General features: G+C 39.1%; 1 protein-coding gene across 4 annotated transcripts in view; it reads right to left on the reverse strand.

The window, feature by feature from the left end:
* Positions 1–13309, reverse strand: part of RALGAPB (Ral GTPase activating protein non-catalytic subunit beta) — an 88777-nt gene that overhangs the window by 7306 nt on the left and 68162 nt on the right. For 3 of the 4 annotated variants that reach the window (XM_042930985.1, XM_042930987.1, XM_042930986.1), the window contains exons 23-28: positions 12912–13070; positions 8898–9063; positions 7459–7581; positions 5751–5887; positions 1203–1311; positions 295–373 (exon numbers count right to left, since the gene is read on the reverse strand). In XM_042930985.1, the coding sequence (XP_042786919.1) occupies positions 295–373; positions 1203–1311; positions 5751–5887; positions 7459–7581; positions 8898–9063; positions 12912–13070 (773 nt within the window). Of the gene's footprint in view, positions 1–294; positions 374–1202; positions 1312–4961; positions 5583–5750; positions 5888–7458; positions 7582–8897; positions 9064–12911; positions 13071–13309 lie in introns of those variants that run through there. The other variant, XM_042930988.1, reaches the window with a different exon arrangement.

Raw genomic sequence — 13309 nt, forward strand, 5'->3', positions numbered from 1 at the left:
ATTATGGTTAATACTTAGCTGCTTCCAGCTGTTCGTTTTTCTCTTTGCTGCAGATAAATGTCAACTAGCAATGAATTATGCCACTTCAAAATGCATGCTAATTTATCACCTTGTGCATTTATCCACCAACTTCTTCCTTTGATTCTTTCCCCCTAATTACGTCTATGTCTTATTGTCTTCATCCTTTTGCTTCATTATGTCTTCTTTATGAAACCACAATCAACACACTGTAACAAATAGGTTTCTCTGTGCTTAAAGACTTGCTGGTGAACCTCAGGCAAATCAAGACTGTACCTCAGAGAAGTGCTACTATTTGCGGTGGTCTCCACACCAGTACTGATCTCCGTCAGTAGGTCTGAAAGGGGAAAGTTTTCTGGAAAAAAGTAACAGCAGGACAATTAATATCTCCCTCATATTTCCAAAATAAATAGCATGAAATCTAATGTCTTAGTCTCTTTATACAAGTGTGCAAAAAATATATGGATTGTGCTATCCTAAAATACATAATCCTAACTATTCCTTCCCCTACCCCCCCCCCCCCAAACAAAAGAAAAAGAAAAAAGAAAATCTCCCCCAACACACCCAAGACATATTTTAGCTAAGTTCTTCTAAAGCAGAGTTTTTCTAGAACATGATCTGTGGTCTTTGGGGGCTTGGTTAAAAAGCAACTACCACACTTTCCCACAAACCCTGAGCTCGATGACATTCTAGGCTGAGTATACATTTCTAATGCTCTTATGTTGCTTACATAAAAACCATGAGACACTTATCCACAGCAGAGTTCCTGAGGACAAATTAATATTTACACCAGAACTAGACAGCAGGATTTGTGCAGAGGGTGAGGGAAGTTCCCCCCTTTCTCTTTCCACAGGTCCTGGGATGACTGGGGGCTACAGGCAATGGGACCAACTGGCAATAGGCTACTAACTGTGACATCAAGAATAGCTAAAAGTTTATATCCCCTAGTCTCACCAAATCGTCACAACCAGAAGTAAATGGATATCTCCATTGAACAGGTGAGTAATCTAAGTCTTAAAGAAACTGAGTGAGGGGCGGAGTCGGGATGCCAACCCAGGCTTGCTGAACTGCGGCCCCAGCTTCGGCCACCAGACCACACCTGTGCTGCCTCTTCCTACAGACATTCAGCAAGTCACCGTCATCCTACAATAATTTTACGTATGGACAAAGTCCTTACACAGTACCTATATCATCATAGCGCTCCACCCAGACTACAGAAACTCTGGTCTCAGGTCCAAGAGGAGGCACAGGACGACCCTGAGGCAACTTCTTCATTCTGGAACTGGGACTAAGCTATACGAGGTAGAGAGAAGCAGAAACGGAAAAGGGGAAGGGGGAAAAAAAGTGACTTAATAAAACCACCCAATCACAGTATTCATCAAGCTACCCAGTGATGTAAAAATCAGTCATGGGAAATCACTTTAGGAAAAAAGTGAAACATATTTGCGAAAACGTTCTTCTTTGGCCCCTCTGTTTATCAAGTCTCAACCTAGAACAAAGAAATGAAGGTCTTAAATTCTTAAAGGAAAAAAGTTAAGGAATACTGAGCAATTATAACTTACATCAACACAAGTAAAATCTGTGGGCAATGTTTTAATGAGGGCTTCAAACGATTTGAGTCTATCCCTACGGCCAGCAAGCAAGATGCTTTCCTCATCACAGTGACATCACTGGCTTGCTTGGGGATCCTAATCTCTAAAATGTCCACCAGCAAGTTACTTCTAGTTCTTGTTTCTAGGCCAGAACTTTCCTACTGCAATCTAGGCCAAAAAGAAGGCCTTTTTCCTGTCAGCAGAAAAAGAAAGAAAAAAAGAGTTGCTTATGTCATTGCTATCATGCACAGCTTGCTTCTGGCTTCCCTGCCCACCCAATCGACTTTAAGTTTCCCTGAAAGGCTGGCAGGCCTATGTGGTTCCCCTTCAGCAAACTGGCGGCACTCTTGAGCCCCACCCTTGAGGGCATGCAGCAGGGGTGAGTTTATGCTAAAGCCCCAGACAAAGCTATGTGTACAGAAGGCAGAATCTCACATCTAAGTTGAATTTTAAAAATAAAACCGCTTTATTAGCACAGAAATATACCTGTCTTTAGCAGATGACCAGAAATCATGGCACTTCCCCTAGATTCTTGTTTCCATTTTTATTTCTGTCCTGGCATTCACAGAAAATGATTGTGGCTGAGAGATCATCCCCAAATTGGTGGCAGACACCTGCCCCACTCAGAGACTATTTTCTTAGCATGGCTCCTCACCAACTTTGCATCTCTGACTTCTAGCCCTAGATTTAAAGGGCTCCTGTGATCAGGTCAGGCCTACCTGGATCATCTCCCTTTTGATCAGCTCAAAGCAACCTTAACAACTATATCTACAAAGTCCCTTTTTGCTATATAATCTAACATAATCATAAGATATCTTCTCATATTCATAGGTTCTACCCACACACAGAGGACATCATACAGAGGCAAGAGTCTCTGAGGGTCATCTGCCTAACACAGTGACTTCTTCTCCTATAACCTTAATAAACGCACTCAGGGGGCGCCTGGGTGGCTCGGTCAGTTAAGCGGCCGACTTCGGCTCAGGTCATGATCTCACAGTTCGTGAGTTCGAGTCCCGCGTCGGGCTCTGTGCTGACAGCTCAGAGCCTGGGGCCTGCTTCACATTCTGTGTCTCCCTCTCTCTCTGCCCCTTCCTTGCTCATGCTGTGTCTCTCTCTGTCTCAAAAATAAACATTAAAAAAATAATAAAAAAAAATAAACGTACTCAGTAGATCTAGTAGATTTTTTAAAAAAGATTCCTCAGGGTTTCTATATATACGATCAAGTCATCTGCAAATATCTACAGTATTATTTCTCCTTTCCAGTCCTTTGTATTTTATTTCTTTTTCTTGCCGTATTTCCCTGTATAGGACTCCATGTTAAACAGAAGTGGTGAGAGCAGACATCCTTGCTGTGTCCTCCATTTGGGGGGAAAGCAGTCACAGAATAGTGTACAGTATAATGTTAGCGATAGGCTTCCAGTAGAGCTCTGTCTCAGGTTAAGAGAATTCTCTTCTGTTTATAGTTTGCTGAAAGTTTTTCTCATGAACGAATGTTGAGTTTTATGGCAACTGCTTTTTCTGCATCTATTGAGATAGCATGATTTTTCTTTTTTTAGTTAGCAGTGTGAAAATTAATTAAGGGAAACTCCACTCAAGTGGAGTAGGGAGGCTAGAAAAGGAGCTGTACCACCCAAAAGCAATTATAGTTAGAACTGTCAATTACGGATCCCCAACAGAATCATCAACAGGAAAGAATCATCAATTACAGGTTCCACCAGGAAAAGATATACATGGAATCTTCTGCCAAGAAATTGACTACCCCTGCAACTCAGCCAATGAAAAACCTTGGTCACTCTCATCCCTAACTCTTGCTTTTCTCCAATGCACTTTCACTCAAAATGACCCCTCCCAACATCCTCCTTCTCCATAAAATGATGTTCCTCTCCTCTGTTTGCTGGGCTTGCCTATAGTTTTACCATAAGTTGCATGTCCCAAACTGAAATTCTCTGCTATTCTCGAGTAAATCCATTTTTGCTGGTAAAATAAGTTCTTTTTTTTTTTTTTTTTTTTTTTTTAATTTTGGAGAGAGAAAGCACAAGCTGGGAGAGGGACAGAGGCAAAGAGAGGATCTTAAGCAGGCTCCATGTTCAGCACGGAGCCCAATATGAGGCTTGATCCCCATGATCTGGGATCATGACCTGAGCTGAAATTAAGAGTTGGATCCCCAACCGACTGAGCCACCCAGGTGCCCCCTGGTAAAATAAGTTCTATTTTTAAGATAGTAGTAGTCTGCAAAGTATAAATAATAAAAACATGGTGCTTTATAGATTTTGGATTTTAAGGGATACCTATGCTAGCATTCAGAAAATGAGTACAAGGACTGCCAATCACTGAATATTAGATCTGGCTGAAATCCTACATTATCACCTGACACAGACATGTTCATCTACAAACTATTCTATGAAGCCTTTTAAATATAGCAACTCCTGATTTTCAAAATTGATCTACTTCAGAGTCTAACACAACTTTTTTTCCTAAATCAATTTTATTTATTTATTTATTTATTTTTTTTTTTGCCCCTCTTAAAATTTCTTTATTAGTATTGCCTTGAACTGAAAAATACAAAAATTTACCACATTAAGTAAAGGTATCATGTTATCTAAATCAATTTTAAAGGTGAATACTTCTCTTGTATTCTCTTTCAAGCATGCATGTAACTATATATAACTATATATAACTATATATATGTGTATATATATGTATGTACATATGTATATATATGTATATGTATGTACATATATGTACATATGTACATACATATGTATATACGTATATATATGTATGTATATATGTGTGTATATACGTATGTATATATATATGTATATATATATAGTTATATATAGTTATATATGGTTGACCCTTGAACCATGCAGGGGTTGGGCTGCTGATCCCCCCATGCAGTCAAAAAGTGTAACTTTTGAGTCTCCAAAAATTTAACTACTAATAGCCTACGTTGACCAGAAATCTTACCAATAATATAAATAGTTGATTAACACATATTTTATACATTAGATGAATTATACACTATAAAGCTAAAGAAAATAAAATGTCATTAAGAAAATCATAAGGAAGGGGCACCTACGTGGCTCAGTCAATTGAGCATCCAACTCTCAATTTCACCTCAGGTCATGATCCCGAGATCATGGGATCAAGCCCTGTACTGGACTCTGCACTGAGCATGAAGCCTGCTTCAGAGTCTCTCTCTTTCTCTCTCTCTCTCTCTCTCTCTCCCTCTACCCCTCTCCCCAGCTCATGCTCTAAAATAAAATAAAATAAAATAAAATAAAATAAAATATAATCATAATGAAGAGAAAATACATTTACAGTATTGCATTGTATTTATTGGAAAAAAAAAAATCTATATATAAGTAGACCCATGCAGTTTAAGCCTGTGTTGTTCAAGAGTCAACTGTACTTATGTTAAACACAACTTTCACTATGGAAGGAGCCAAATTAAAATCCTGTAAAATCAAACAATGGTTCAAACAAGTTTACACTTCTTTTGTCTTTCTTACTATTTGTTATAAATCAATCTTCCCACATTTATGAAATGATCCAATACACTTGCTATCCCTTACTTGTCCACTTTCCAAGTGTAAGGATGAAGAGGTAACATGAGGAGAAAACAAAAATAAAGACATAACATCTCCTGATATGGTAAGAAAGAAAGTATAAAAGTAAAATGCTCCCTTCTTGTAGTGGCGGCTGGGTGCCTCACTCAGTGTATCTATTCATATACTGGGTTAGTCTCCAAAATGCTACCATTTGTACACAGCAGACTCGTTTAAGTGGAATGCTGCATGATTAATGACGTGGAACGTATAGCCACTATTGTACCTTTCATGGATATTTCAGTGACCCAATAAAAACGTAGGCTGGGAAGGAACGGGTGAGAGAACCAAGCATGGTACCAGAATGGCCAAATCATGGAATACAACAGAAGCTGTCTTAGAATGACCTATTTGTTGCAAGCTGAAAAAAAAGAAAATCGTGAGAATCTGAATTTTAAAAATTAAGATACTAATGAATCAGTACTGCTGAAATTGCTCTCTGGGTTACGGTTAACAGCTTTTCAGGCATGATTCTATAATCACCCCCATTTCATAACAAATTTTTAGAGCTGTAAACAAAATGACTTACCCGCTGTGAGGAATTAAGATTGTCAGTGTGATTAGGAAAAAGCTCAAGTGTCAGGGATGGCTGTTTCAGGATCCCAGGCATAAGATCCATATTTGAATCACTATCTTGGTCCGAGATGTTACTTTCCAATGAATCAGCTATGAAGTAAAAAATAAAATCAATTATATCTACTTCTTTGGAGAAGTTTTTAAACTATTTACGCTAATAGGCTAACTTAAGTCACTTAAGAGAAGTCACTGCCTCTAGACAAAGGGTTGGTAAACTTCTTCTGTAAAGGGTCATAGTGCTGGCTATGTAGGTCTCAATTGCATGTTCTTCTTTGTATTTTATTTAGAACACTTCAAAAATGTAAAAACTGTACTTAGTGTTCTGATTTTGGTCTGTGTGCCATAGTTTTCCAGTTCCTGTACTACAGGATAACCGAGGTAAGACTAGAAAATATTTTTGACTTTTCAGACGTAGAATATAAGCCATCTGTTATTCTCTGAATTATTCTGATTATACATTCAATCATGGAGCGTGGTACCAAGTAGCAGTGGGGCATTCCAAAGCTGCAGAGGACCTAGTCTCTGTGATTAAGAAGTGATCTGGTTGGAGACAAGCATATAGAGAGTTATAAAAAAAAAAAAAAAAAAAGACAAGTCTCCAGAAACAGGAGGAGGCTGAGTTGGAGCAGGGGCACAGGTGCCACATGGGATGTTTCATGACACAAGTGAACACCCAACTGTGGCAACTAAAGTGCAAAGACAAGGATCGAGCTGTGTCGGTGCCAACAGGCTGGACTAGAGACACCACCAGGGAGGGCCTCAACCCACATAGGACAGATGGAGTCTGGCATCTGAAATCAAGGTGGTAGGTCAAAGCCTGGACATGAAGGCAAACAGCTGCTAGGATACTGGCCTAGACCATGGGAGGCCCCTCTTGCCAGGGATATAACTGGCCCCAAAATATAAGATGGGGCGCTAGTGGGGGAAGTCAGGGATCTAAGTACAAAGGTCAGGAGGCTGCCAGAGCAGGGCACAAGCACTCATTAGCCTGGAGATGAGACCATGAAAGTGTGATGTGTAGCAGCCCGTCTTACAGATGGTCTCAATGAAGAAGGTGAAGTTTTCCATCTATTGCCTGGTCAGGCACAAAGAAGGGGGCTTAATTTGCAAGAAGCAAAGGTCCTAGGCAAGATAAGACTATGGATTCAGAATGAGAAGTCATAATCACTCCTGATCCTTAAGAAGAACAGGCTTAATCGCCACCTTTTCTAGGCTGTGGAGTTTCTCCCGCTTGGTGTCAGATCAGCCAAATGCTATCACGAGAGCCCTCCAACTGTAGGATTCTCTGGCGTGCCGTACAAGGCTGTTACATGGAAACAGGCAAGTAAGTGGGGGCTCATTCATAACGATGCCAGAGAAAGAAATGAATAAACTGGAAAACAAGCCTTCTATGTATTGATTAAAGAAAGACCAAAAAAAATAGGTTGCAGTTCGTTTAAGATTACTATGAGAGGGTCAGTCTGCCTGTCTTTAACTAGTGTCCTTAAGAAAATTAAGAGGAGCTAACATCCTATACCTCTGCATAATCTAAAAGCTATCATGCCTTAGAAGCTGAACAATGATGACTTCAGATGACTTAGATGACTTCAGAATCTCTCCCAATGCACAAACCAGTGAATACAAAAATAGATTTTAAAACACCAAACAAAAAATGTTCTTACTTAAGGATTCCACAGGAGAAGGAACTACAAAAGCTATTTCCGTAAGGGCATCGGCATAATACAGCACCTTCTTCTGTCCATTGAAAATGCTAGCCCCAATGTCTTCAGAGGAAATCACTTCATCTAGGAATGAGAAACACTACATTACTGCTCCAAACAGTGGGGAAAATCAGTTTTATCCTACTTCATGAAATTTTAAATGGTCAAATAAAGTGGTAATCAATAGAAGGCATGTTTCCAGCAAGAACCAATTCGTGTATAAGAACAAGACTATAAATATTCATTAAATGTCTTTACACTAACTTTAAATAATAAAACCTTAATTTCACAGTTTCTGAAAGTATTCTAAATTAGGCCACTTCTGATTAGCAGACATGAACTCATCTGTATGGAGCATATTATGAAAACAGTCTCGTGGGAAGAACTAATAATCCAAAGGAACAAGACCACCACAGACTTCTGAAAGAAGTTAGGGCAGGTGTCTGTGACTTTTACACTCTTGCTTTCAAGGCATTTCTGTCCCTGGTCTCTCTCTACTGCTCCTCAGCTCTGCTTCTGCTCTCCCTTCCCCAATCGTCAGTGACAGAATGTAAAATGTACAGGCAGTTAAGCCAACAGGAATGAATTAACAAAAGTAACATTCCTGAGAGCTAGTATAGTGCTCAATTAAAATGAACACAATGGGGGTGCCTGGTGGCTCAGTCAGTTAAGCATCCGAATCTTTTTCTTTTTTTTTTAACGTTTATTTATTTCTGAGAGAGAGAGAAACAGAGCGTGAGTGGGGGAGGGGCAGAGAGAGGGGGAGACACAGAATCCAAAGCAGGCCCCAGGCTCTGAGCTGTCAGCACAGAGCCCGACTCAGGGTTTGAATTCATGAGCCATGAGATCATGACCTGAGCTGAAGGTTGGATGCTTAACCAACTGAGCCACCCAGGCGCCCCGAAGTATTCAACTCTTGATTTTGACTCAGGTCATGATCTCACAGTTCATGGGATCAAGCCCCATGTCAGGCTCTGCGCTGACAGCATAGAGCTTGTTTGGGATTCTCTCTTTCTCTGCCCCTCCCAAAATAAATAAACAAAAAAACAAAAAAAAAAAATGAATACAATGTCCTACCGGTAATACATAAAAGACCACCAACAAAAAACTGGGAAGAGGAAATAAATGAACAAGTGGCTCTCAGGAAAGAAATAAAAATATGAAAAAATGCTAAAACTCAATCATCATTAAAAACAGAAAATTTCTCACCTAACAATATACAAACTACTGTTCAGTGACCTCTTATGAGGACTAGAATTAGGGGAAGCAAACTTTTCCTTCATATACCTCTGGTTTCTTTCTTTCTTTCTTTTTATAATAAGACTACAAACTTCTAGTGAAGGGGGAGAAATCAAGGATAACAAAACAAGAAAAAACGCATGACCGTTATGGGTTTTTACCTTGTTCAGGTCCTTCACCATCATCACAACTGTTAATAGACCAACTGGTGGAAACATGCCCAGTCCAACCGGGGTGTTTGCCCACATCTACCGACCAACCAAGGGAGAGCAAAAATTCTAGGAAATGTGGCTGAACATTTCTGGAAGATTCCACATTCTTTAAAATCTGAAATACATACCAATCATCAGCTATAATGAAGGAAACAAAAGAGCACATCAAAATAAACCTCCATAAAAATCGGTTAGCTTTGAAGTGTCTGACAAATCAAATCTAAGCTCAGAATAAACTTGGGAATTCATCACTATAGTTAAAAATGATGCTTCTAGTTAAGACAGATTTGCATTCAAATCCTGGCTGGGCCTTGGGAGAGTCCCTTAACCCACTATTTCAGTTTCTTCATCTATAAAGGAGGGATGCTAATGATGGCTGTGAAGACTGAGATAATGCGAGTAAAGCCCTTAGCTCCCTCTCCAGCTAAACAATTACTGAGCCAGACACGTTTACTCAAAGTAAATAAAAAGTGCTATGTCCCTGTCTTCACAGAGTTTACTGTCTGGTTCGTGAGCTACATTACATAGGTATGTGATTGTTTTATTACAAATCATGACAAACAATATAAAAAGTACAAATCTATTAAATAGCCCATGAAGATTAGGTATAATTAACAAACAAGCATGAAAACATCCTTCTCTTAGTCCTAAGAAGAGAATGAAGCCATTCCAGAAAAAAGTAAGTGACCAGAAGGTTCTCCCCTCTTCGCTAAATACTAGTTTAATACCTTCTTACTGGCCTCAAGAAGAAAAGTACTTTGTTCTACAACAGTGGTGCTCACAGGCGTGTTTTCACTCACCAGGGGGCAGCTGCAATGTCTGAAGACATTTTTGTTACCACAACTTGTGGGGTGCTACTGGTATTTATTGAGTAGAAGCCAAAGATGCTGCTAAATGTCTGATTTATAGGACAGCTCCCCTAACAAAGAATTATGTGGCCTAAAATAGCAATAGTGCTGCTGTTGAAAACCCTATGCTAAAGGAACGAAAGCAAGAAATCCTCTAGAAATTATAAATGAAAAGCCAGGCGGGGCCATGTATCAAAATCACTCAGGGAATATTTTTTTTTGAACATTTCATTAAACCTTTGGTTTAATAATATTTATGGAGGAGTCTGGGGGCTCAGTTGGTTAAGTGCCGGACTCTTGATTTCGGCTCAGGTCATGACCTCACAGTTTGGTTTGGGAGTTCGAGCCTCATATTGGGCTCTGCACACGGACAGAGCCTGCTTAGGATTCTCTCTCTTCCTCCATCTCTGCCCCTCCCCACCCACGCTGTGTCTCTATCAAAACAAATAAATAAATGAACATTTAAGAAAATAATATTTATGGAACATTTAACTTTAATTTTGTATTAAACATCATTCCTGTGTGAGCATAAATGACTAAAATTATTAATTCATTTATTTGATCTATCGTTCTTAATCTAAGATCATTCAACTCATAATTTAATACCTTTAATTGAATATTAAAAGTATGAACATATGAACTATGTATATAAAACACAAAGCATACAACAGAAAAGCAAAAAGCTTAAGAATCACATGACACTGAACACATCAACAGGTATCACTATTTATAGCACTCAAAATCAGCATATAGAGATTTGAACCATCCTTTAATTCAGAGACAGGTGAGCTGACACGGATTCTATAGGAGCAGGGATACATAAATCTGTCACCTGAGGAATTTCTTAAACATAAGTTTCTTCTTAGAGCACTGTGGACCTCCTACATCAGCATCAGCAGAGGTGGGATCCTGGAATCACTATTTTTAAAAGCTCCCGAATATGGTGTATCAACGCTAATCTATGTCAAGACCATTCAGAGGCCCGATCAAGTCAAAATATGCATTGTTACATCTATTACTTGTCAATCCGCTGGGCAAAAAATCGCCAGCCAGGTCATCTTCTCTTAAATACCCTCGATAGAAGTACACCTATTCAGTTCACCTACAGCCCTTCATATTCACAGAAGTGCCAGGAAATTGATTTGACAACCACTTCCTATTTTCTTCCAATTAAAATTTTTATTCAGAGGGGCGCCTGGGTGGCTCAGTCGGTTGAGCGTCCGACTTCAGCTCAGGTCATGATCTCACAGCTCGTGAGTTTGAGCCCCATGTCGGGCTCTGTGCTGACAGCTTGGAGCCTGGAGCCTGCTTCAGATTCTATGTCTCCCTCTCTCTCTACTCCTAACCCACTTGCATTCTGTCTCTGTCTCTCTCAAAAATAAATAAACATTAAAAAAAATTTTTTTTTAATTTTTATTCAGAAGTGAAACTTAAGTAAACAATTTCTGAAAAGTTAGTCAAGATGCAATGCATGAGTCAAATCAACCTGCAGGCCACTGGCTGGCAGCTAGAAATTAATCTAAATCTACCCTGTGGCCAGGGAAGGCAGGGTTCAGACATTCTCTAGGAGGCCGCAGAGAAGGTGCACTGTTCCAATCATTCTCAGCTCCTAGAAAGCTAAGGAAACTGAATTAGTTTAAGAGTTACCTCAACAGCAATGGTTTGTGTCTTCTTTTACAGGAAAGAGAAAAATGGCCCTATTATTCTCCTATGAACCATGCAGTAGACTTCTTCCAAACAAGTTCCTAACCCCTTCAATCCCATTCTGAGGTTCTTTCAAAAGTCTCACCTCTGCCTACCATAAGCCCACATTCTCCCAAGTTCCAAGTATACTGGACTCTGCAATTTTCCGAAGATGGAATTCTCTTACCTCCGGGGCCGTTACACATGTAACGGTTGTTAGTAACAACCTGTCTTTTTATCTACTGTCAACATAACCTCAAATATCAGCTAAAATGTCTTTTCCTCCAGGACACGTTCTTAAAATGAGGTTAGGTTTTCCTGTTTATGGCTCCTATACCATGCTTCTAATTAGCACACTTCACTACGGTTATTTACTTAATCATCTGTCTTCCCCCTTAGACAGTAGTTCTGGGATGTCAGAAACCTTGTAGATCTTGCTTACTACTATAACCCTGGCACCTGACAGTGGACACGTAATAAATATTTATTGAATCAATAACCTGAAATGAGAAGAACTTTCTCACAAATCAATCTCATTTTCTAGTAGCTCACTAATAATTTCAAATAGTGCTTCTAATATAAATCAACATTTTGTGACTTTGGTAAATTTCTTAAGGTGTGTCCAATTTGATCAGCTAACAGTCTTATAAGGATTACAGTAACATCCCAAAATCGTGTAGTCCTAGTGTCCTACACATCTAATACTGTATTTGAGAAATCTTCCTTTAGCTTCTTCCTAGTCAAAAGCTGGCAACTGCCAGCCTGTTCCATGTTTCAACTATTCATTTCCAATAGACCCTTCAAATCTCTTGTCACTTACTCTCAGTTTTCCATTTTCCCACCTATATTTTTCTTCATCCTTTTCCTAGTCTCTTTGATACATGCATCCAATGTAAGTCTTTTATTTAACTTAGGTTTTACTTACATCTTCCGCTTTAATCTCTTACTTTATCTCGGCTGTTCTCTTCCCCACTGTACATTACCATGCCCCAAGTGAAATTACATGCTTGTGAAATTACCTCGCAGGTGCGCTCCTCAAGAGGAAAGACTGTTACTCACTTCAATACCCTGGCATGGTGCGTCACACAGAAGATGTTTAGCAAGTATTTGTTGCTGCTGTTTTACTCTTAAGCAGCTGGGCCTAGCTTTAATTTGTTTGTGGCTAGTCTTCTGTATTTCAGTTTCTTTTGTCCTATCAATCTGAATTCCTTAAGGGGGAGAAAGACATACTATGGCTCCTCTCCAATTACAATTTTTTAAGAGTCAAAAGACTCAGGACTCTGAGCAACACGATTTTCATTAATTCCATTTCTGAACTGGTTCACAACAAGTCTTTAAGCATCAATAGTAACCAATCTCCTACTATGGATAAACACAAGGCAAGTAGTTATTTACAGCATAAAAAAATTACCCACAAATTCAGAAATCTTACCTCCTGGTTTGTTTTCTGACCTGGTTTCATATAGAAAATAAAAACGGTGTCAAAGGGACGACATGGCAGGAGATCCAGATACCCAATGTCATCAAAAAATCCAGGTATCGTGGAGTCAAGTGCAATAAGGTGAGGAGGTAGGCGACTATTTGCAGGTTCCTACCACCAAAGGAAGAAAGGAGAAAGGAAAAATTATTACCCCTTTTCACTATTCTAATTATAAAAGCAATACCTGCTCATAGTTGATAAACATTAAGTTAAAAAATTATTTAAAAATGTATAAAGTAGCAGGAATAAGTACAACCATAATCCTAAAGAAACTATTTAAAATTCTTCTGTACTTCTTTCCAATTCTTTCGTCTTTTTTTGTTAAAAACAACTGCAATCATACTATGTAT

The sequence above is a fragment of the Panthera leo genome, chromosome A3 (genome assembly GCF_018350215.1).
Source record: "Panthera leo isolate Ple1 chromosome A3, P.leo_Ple1_pat1.1, whole genome shotgun sequence".
NCBI lineage: Eukaryota > Metazoa > Chordata > Mammalia > Carnivora > Felidae > Panthera > Panthera leo.